This window comes from Oculina patagonica, chromosome 5 (assembly GCF_052425735.1).
Source record: "Oculina patagonica isolate OP01 chromosome 5, crgOcupat, whole genome shotgun sequence".
NCBI classification, from domain to species: Eukaryota; Metazoa; Cnidaria; class Anthozoa; order Scleractinia; family Oculinidae; genus Oculina; species Oculina patagonica.
The window spans coordinates 22,412,430-22,420,967 of record NC_135762.1 but is presented as its reverse complement, the minus strand read 5'-3'; the positions used below and the strand labels follow the sequence as shown (position 1 = coordinate 22,420,967).

The 8,538-nt window shown below is 36.1% G+C and overlaps 1 protein-coding gene across 1 annotated transcript; it reads right to left on the bottom strand.

The window, feature by feature from the left end:
* Nucleotides 1-2,862: 2,862 nt before the first annotated feature.
* Nucleotides 2,863-5,162, bottom strand: LOC144654654 (uncharacterized). The gene has a single exon (XM_078514854.1). It carries the CDS (start codon nucleotides 4,611-4,613, stop codon nucleotides 3,609-3,611), a length of 1,005 nt encoding a protein of 334 aa, XP_078370980.1. The 5' UTR covers nucleotides 4,614-5,162; the 3' UTR covers nucleotides 2,863-3,608.
* Between the last annotated feature and the right edge of the window lie 3,376 nt (nucleotides 5,163-8,538).

Here is an 8,538-nt window from a genome sequence, read left to right as displayed (position 1 = left end):
GGGACGTTTGCAATACTCGTCCTGACAAGCAAAACAAAAGGTTTCAAAGATACTTTGAAGACCACTTTTTCAGTTTCAAGTAAAAAGCGTTCGATCTGCGGACTTCCACAATTTACAGTAAAACAGGTATTAAACAAAGCACACTTTAAAAACACGTAGACTCTATTTTTCTGTGTTTTTCTTCAATGCTAATCTAAGTACCCTGACATATGGAATTTTTCATTTCGAAACATCTGTCTTTGAAGCATAATAACATAGCGACTCTTTTGTTGTGTTTTAAAAAGGCACATTATTTGCAGGTAGAAAATCATCAAACACTATTTTTCTGTATGCCTTTTCGTTGCAATTTATTGGGTTTCGTTTCCTTTATTTCATAAGCAGTCTCCGTTCGATTGAACAGCCGCCATAGAAAATTTACTTTCATCTATAAAATCATTAGAAATACTGATCGAAAATGGCGCAATTTTTTAAAATTTTTAATAACTCATTGCGTAAACTCAACATTTTTTATTTCACATCACTAGATGTTGTTGTTCCCTAATTTTTCTTCGATACATGGCGGTAGTTTTTCTAAACTAAGCAACAGCTAATTATGAAAACTTATTAACGAACTAAACAAAGACGCTTCGTTGTTAAATACTCGTTAAGGCTTGACACTTGACTGCTGGGCTGTTAGAAGTAAATTTTAATAATTTGTTGAAATAATGATTAATGTTACGAAAAACATTTCAGAGATTTAAGATCAACATTCACGGGAGCAAATTTCTTGCGTTCACAACTGGAAAGTCCAGGCAAAAAACGTGATTGAATCAAGATTAAAGTAAATTCCGTGGTATACTTTGTTATCACAGTCATGAATAAATTACCCTTGATCACACTTATTTGTAGTATTATCTTGTGAAAAGAAAAATGGCCAGAGATAAGCCATACAGTTTCGAGAATACCCGCCAAAAAACTTTGTTGGCTTACTTTTTGAATTGAAATGGTTTCTTTTTTTAACACGTGGTCTAAATTTGTTTGGGGGTGTAGATCAAAATTGCGAGCTTCTGTTCTTGTGGGACAGTTTGGTAAAAGCAATTAAAGCAAGAGCTAAATATACAAGATGCCACCTGCTCGAACGCAATTTACACTTGGTCACTTGTTCAAATTTTGATCGCTAAAAATAACCGAATACCCCCGCCGCGTTCAAGGCTGAACGCGACATTTTAGTTTCAAAAACCGTTTCCGCCTTACAAAGACTGAGTAAATTTTCTCTTTAACTCGGAGTTAAAATGTGATTTTATTTCTCCCACAACTCAAATAACAAAGCAAGACGAACGACTACCTGTCACTTTGTTCTTAAATTTCCAAAAGCAATGTTTGCTTATAAAAACTTGTTAGGCCGAGTTCTCTTCTCTTAATTTGGGCTGTGTGTGTGTCAAAATAACAAAGATAAAATTCAAGTACAGGTATAGTGTTGTTTGCCTTCCCTGGCCTGTGAAAAAGACGCCTCAAAATCCGGGTCTTCCGAATTCAGCAGTGTTCAATAGCAGGCTTAGGAGAGCAGGGAATGAAATATACCTGTTGGAAAGATTAATGATTTTGTTTTCTCTTCAGGTACACACCCAAAAGACAACAACGAAACTAGCATAGGGATGGTAACGGGTTATCACTTTACTTTGACAAAAGTTTACGACACGTTCAGATTTTTGGTCGGGAACAAATGCGTGCACCTGCCAAATTCTGTTCTCTAAGAGCTAAAATGCCCGACACAAAACATACAATTTACTCAGCTTAGAAATGACGGGACCCTTGAACTGAAAGGTATATAATAAAATGCAAATGCTGAAATTATTTTAGCACTAGCCGTAGATGCGCACTACTTCAATTCAACTATGGATTTATCACAAAGAACTTTGCGAAATCGACCAGGATTTTGCGCGCTCTCATTTTTCGCTATAAACGTGCCATCTTAATTCCTTTACTTTTTATCAAAGAAACTCTGCCAGCCAGCAATCATTTTTTGTTGCCCGAAGCGCCGATACATTTAACCACAAAATAATTATCTAGCTAAACCAAACCCGTCTTGTTTATAGGTCCCATTATATTGTTATTATTAAATAATGTCTGTTGGTGTGGGTGATCATTTTTTTAAGCAGAAGTAGAAACATTTTGACAGTTTAGTTTATAATTTCAGATCTAGTGACTTGCAATGTTTAGGGAGTATTTTAATCATATTTTTTCTCAATTAATTATAGACCATCTATTCACAGAGAAAATGATAAGATCTAAAGCATAAGAGACTTCAAGGTTTGAAGATAAGATCTTACAATTGTAAGACTCGAAAAGGATTTCTGCTCGCACGAAAGCAACCACGCTGCATAATTTTCTGTCTTTTCCGCGTAAATAGCTTTTCCTCTTTACGATCATTGCAGGTACGCAAAAGGCGAGCTTTTTAACAAAAACTAACTAATGAAAAATTGATGAGACGCGCTTTTATCCAACCTCGTGGTATGTTAAGACTGTTAAGGGAATTGTTTTGATTTCTTTTGTTTGAGTAAAGCGCTTCATCACTTGTGCGACGCAGAAGATTAAAGATATAGCATTCTTAATATTAGAAATAAGTTTGATCGTTTATTTTCGTTAAATGAAACAAAATCACTGTATTTATTTTCGAACAATCGCGTGCGCGCTCTAAAACTGCTACGGGGCTTGCGGTCGGGAAAATGACATATTCTAAAAAAATAATAATAATTACAGCTCTGAAAAAGGGTTAAACAAAACACTAGTAAACTTATGATGGCCATTTGATAAGACATGTCTGTGTGCGCCGGCAGCTGTACACATCGAACAGCGAAACTGCGCCTCCGAAATTTGTGCGAATTCACTTTTATTTGGATATCAAAATATTAAATACAGAACCTTCACAATGGATGCTATTGTTAGTCAAACTTCCCCTGTTGCGCAAACGAAATATTAAAGGAAAAAAATCGGGTTTACTTGTTTAAGTTTAATATATTCTTCAAATATTAAATACAATGCTACTAGTGAGCTTACGAGAAATGGAATTGCACGTAGAGAAGTCTTGTTTTTAGTATTCTATCGAGAGATAATGTTAAAATTTTGCTTCCTTGTAGTGAATTTTTAATTTTTTGTACATTTACCGTAATGGCGGTCAAACATCAACTTAAAATTAAAGATAATGTTATACGATTACAAAACTGTCCTTCCACTATTCTTACATAAATTTCAATATTTTGAGTCGGAACATTAATAAGTTCTTCTCTAAAAATTATAAAAAGATTTCACAGTGAAAAATACGTTTAAATTATTTTACATGTAATGGGTAAATACAGAAGTCAAATGCGTCAAATCTTGACAGTTGACGCGTAGCTTTCAGTAAAGCTAACAGTCAAATTTGACAACCGAACCAACGTATGGATCTTTTTGGCAATTCCGATATTGCCAATGTCTTTCGTAATAATTTACAAATTAGTAAAACACTTTTTAAGTGGCGATGAAATGGAATATCGTCTACAATTTATTGAAATTAAAATTTTTCCTTGTACACGCGTTATGCTAAAAAAAGTGTTCAAGGTCCCAAGCGAGTAAAAATTTGTCCTTTTCGTTTACGATAAAATATTGTAACCAGTTTCGAAATAATTTGCTTGAGGTTGGTTTGCCGCGTGCCATTTAGTTGCAGAAAAACCATAATGTCCGCCGTAGTGGCTAGCTACGTGTGTCGCCTGCCTTTGGGCATAATTTTGCTGCATGTTACAGACCATGTTGTCCATAACATGAGAAGCCGCACAATTTCTTACCGAAGGGGCGTTAAAATCGTCGCCTTTAGCGGAACTATCGAAGGAAAACGGTACACGCTGCTCAAAAAATTCGTCCATAGATCCAATATTTTCTGATCCTTCTGAGTAGGGTGAATAAGGATCCACTGTCGATGTGCTATCAGATAAACTTGCCGGGCGGCTTGAATTGTTCGAAGCACACTCGCTCTCCTCTGACCATCGCTCGATAAAATCGTCCAATTCAGGACGAAGCCAGTCCAGCATTTCAAGTTCTGAACGTTGCAAATCGTTCGTCGTGAAATTTGCGCTCGGGTTGCGAGATACTTGCAGAGATTGGCGCGAGATTTTTGTTGACGGCTCGCTCCAAAACGACTCGGGAAGATTTCGCTTTCTGAGTGGTTGCGAAGGCGGTGAAAACACCTCCTCAGAATATCTTGTATCGTTTAGTCGTTGATTCCTTGTAGACCCGTCCCAAGTTTTTTCTTTGGCTTGTTCGTGATTAACACCATGTGCCTTGTTTTCTTGCGCTTGAAACTTTTCGGCATGGTTTTCTTTGGAGCGGGTTTTTGCTGAAGATCGCACGGAAGTCGTGTTTTGTGGTTGTCCTGGTTTTAAAACGTTGTCGAGTAACTGTCCGTGGCTTATCCAAGAACCTTCGTAAGACATCGTAGAACAGCCTCTGCCTTTTAGCTGGCGTTGAAGGTATTTTCGGTGGTTTACTTTCCTCTTCGGTTTAACCGGCTTGTCCAGGGCAAATTTGAGCGTACTAGTCGCATTGCTAACGAAATTGAGCAACGAGGTTGTCGTTGTGTTCTCTTCAATTGAACTGTTCATCTTGTGTTGGTCCGGTCTTGACTTACGGTGGTGATGTATGGCAAAATACAACGGTACCAAAAATCAAACTCTCAAATTATTTGTGTTTAGTGATCAAACAAACATTTAGTCCTTTGCCCATTTGCTTGCGATCTTCGCACAGGTCACTAAATCAGCAATGAGTAGAACGCGGTCTTTAAGTTGATAACTTGAAGCGTAAAATGACAATTTGCGAAATTAAACTCGAGAAATGTGCTCCGATGCGCCGACACCACTGCTTAAAATGAGTTGGAACTCAACAAACAGCTGTTGATCTTGCGCCAAAGGGCCTTTTAACTAAGCGCGCTTTTTTCCCCTGAAATTCGTGGGAGGAGTGAGGAAAAACGTGTCTATTATTCACCTCTGTTTTTTACTATGAGATACTTGAAATTATCGGCACGCCATTGGCTAGTTGCTTGTCAATAGCTTTTAAACGCAAAAGAAGCCCAAACCCCTCATTTACCTGTCAAAACAACTGAGTCTTGGATTGAAATTACTTCAATAGCTAATAAGTCGACCGACATTATCATAAATTACCATTTTTCAAATCAAAACATTTGTTTTAACTGACCGAAAATTGTTTAAAATGCGTTTGATGAATATGAGTGCAATTTTATAACGCTGTCTTATCATATTTCAATCTTAGGCTGGCTCGATCTAAAATCGACCAACTTCCATATTTGCTGCAAATGAGTGACTCGCCGAAGATTTCAAAATCACTAATGTTTCTCAAATACTGATATTTAACAGAAAAGCCGAGAATTATGTTACTATATTTGTGTTTCGACAAAGCCTTATCTAGAAATCTACAAAGTTCGTTTAATCTGTACGTTTATTTTCTTTTTCTAAAATGTACCCGTCATACCGAAGTTTTATGCGTTTCAGAAAACGAAAGCATCAAAAATTTATCTCCGAAGCCGAAATACTCAACTAAAGGAACAATTTACCACCGAATCGCTTTGTCTGTTGTTCGAACATTATTGGGCACTGTGTTTACTTTAACTTTTAATTCTAGACAAAGTTATTAAATAGCCATTAACAGTAAGAAGCTCGCCAGTATTAGCTGCGCCGAACAAGTGCTTGATGTATTTCGCGCGTTCGTCAAAATAATTAAAATTAAAATTTTATGTTACGATACAAATCTGCATGTACGCAAACAGGTGAATATATCTTTTAGGCGCGCGTTAAATTTTGGATGTGTATTTTAGCATCACGCTGTTCGTTTAAATGTTTTTTTTTTTTTCAGACTTACTGAATCCTTAGAATCGTAACTTCTTGTTTTGGGAAGACTGATCAAAGAGTCGCCTAAATTCATTGCTTTTCGCCGAACCCTGCTACCTTTTTAACGGTGTCCAAGTAAAACATTACCAAACACTCAGTTCTAAGCAAAAAGGACACGACGTTTTACCGGCATTTAATCTAAGTTGAAACAAAAAACCCAAAAGCAATATTTCAATCAGTCGAGCATTAAAATCCCATTCTTTTAAGTTAAAAGCTGACATTACTTGGGAAGGCAAAACAATTATTGATGGCTCACGTTTTTATTACATCAAACTGTTTTTCACGGTTATGTCACAAAACAGCTTCAGTTCAAGAATGATTCAATATTGGGATCTGTATATATATATATATATTCTCTAACAGTGAAGAATTTGGGTATAAAGCCGACATTTGGCAGCTAATTTTAAGGTCGAGTTGAGAGAGAACCACTTTTACTGTCAGAAACATCTGTTGTGAAAGTGAATTGGCAACCTGTCGAAGATTTTGAGCAGTGTTAAATGATGTACTAATGGTATAAAATTTCTCAACTCCGTTGTCTATTTTAATGACCGTTTTTCCTTGAATTTTTATGAAACAAATTCTACAATTACAAGCAAGGAAACGCGAATAACATTGCAAAATTATTAACTTGAAGGGTTTTACTAGCAGTGTTCAGCGACTGAAGTATTCTGAATAATAATTTCAAACATGTGTAAAATAGGTATTGGTCAATTTTGATAGGGCGTAATAAATCATTTTGAATTTGAATTATATGCGTCGAGCCGTTTTACAAAAGCAGTTCTTTGTTTCGGCTGAAAATGATACATGCACACCTAACCGCAAAATACAAAAGAAACAAGACCAATATCTAGTCCTGTTATTCGTTCGATTTGATTTTACAAGACGGTCGCTCGACAAAATCAAAGCAACTTCAGTTTAATTTTTTTTAAAGGAAAGAAAAACGACTTCTGGATAGTTTGCCATGTAAATGCATTGTGTTATGACGTTAAAGACTCTTGTTCAAACTGGTGTCTTCTATTGTCAGTGCTATTTTAGGATATATATAAACCACATGCCGCGTATAATTTTCACGTTGTAAATTCGCCTAATTTTCAGTTCTGGCTACTTTAAAGTGGAACCATTCACAATTTTCACAATTCAGAATTCTTCTGTTTATTTCTGCACGTATAACGATTTAAAATTAAACACAAACGAGCTTTAGGCATTTGACGGCGAAGAAAGTTCTGCTTGTTTGACAATAAAATGGCTATCAAAATGCAAATGTTTAAAACGACCAAACGTAGCCGCCTCCCTCCCCTCCCATACAGAAAATAAAGGAAGTCTTCGTTTTCGTCATTAAAGGTGAAATACGAATAATAATGATTTAGATACCTTGACATGTTCACAAGAAAGAAGACAAACTTTAATACTAGAGCTCTAAACACATTTTTCTTAAACTGAAACGTTTTTTCATGAAAGCTTATTCCAAACAAACTTGTCCTGTTTTAGCGATTCCCCCCCCCCCCCCCTCCCTTTTTTTCACGAGCAAAATAATACTTGTATAGTTAAACCCAACAAAATGACCTGACCATTTTGGGAGCTTAAAGGGCTTTAAGCATTACACACACCAATAAATATTTCTTGGCAAGTTTAATTAGTTCCCTTGACAAGTCTCCGGAGCTGTTGGCAAAGAAACTGTTTCCCTTCGTTGGCGTATTAAAAAAAAAATCATGAAAAACGTCGAAGAACAAACACTCGAAATGCCAGTTTTTCGGGAATTCAATGGCGGGCCAACTAAAAATTGACTGATTGGCTATCAACTAAAAATTGACTGATTGGCTATCATGTAAATCCCTGAGCAATTTTATAATAATTCCTTGCCACAAATTGTCCCAGTAAACCGAAAATACTAGTACGAACATTATTAGCCTGACGGAGGTAACGTTTTCACTTCACTTCAGAAAACAAAGTTGATCAAAGTTTGCTCGCGCCCACGTTGAAGGACTTCCTTCCCCCGCGAGCTGATAGAATGAGCACGTTTCGAGAGAAGTCTGGCCTGCTCGTATGAGCACGTTTCATGATCTTGACAGGCTTTCGTTGTTCAAATTAAAAATGGTTTGCCACAAAATCTTGACAGGTCAATGGAAATTTGTTCGCCAATTTACACTGCCAGAACACAAAATTGTCGAGGAAAACAAAGGTAACTTTGTTTGTGTTGATGAAAACGTTGCTTTGAGCAAAAGTTCAAGGGGAACACTTAAAACATTAACATTAAAAACAGTTTTTTAAGCTACTGTATACCTCGCATTTTGACGAAGCAGTTGAACTTGTGCTTCAGAAACAAAAATTTCTTCAGTGAGAAAATAAAATATAAATTGTCTAGTTTGTTGACAATTTTTCAAACAACACTTGCCGTTTGTTTTCGGTTTTATGCAAACGTCATTAGTTTTAGACATAGACATAGACATAATTTATTTATACACGAAGAGCTTAGGAGCCGTAGCTCGTTAAAACGCTCTCGTGAAATGAAAAAGGTTTAAAAATTACAAATAAAAGACGGCTAAAAAGGTAAAAAGGATATATGTACAAAATTGTGATTATGACATGAATAAATAGAAATCTATATAAATAATTCTAGTTTAAAGGT

Bases quoted from the DNA above. Each gene is read 5' to 3' on its own strand.
- LOC144654654 (XM_078514854.1), bottom strand. From the start codon at position 4,613: ATGAACAGTTCAATTGAAGAGAACACAACGACAACCTCGTTGCTCAAT.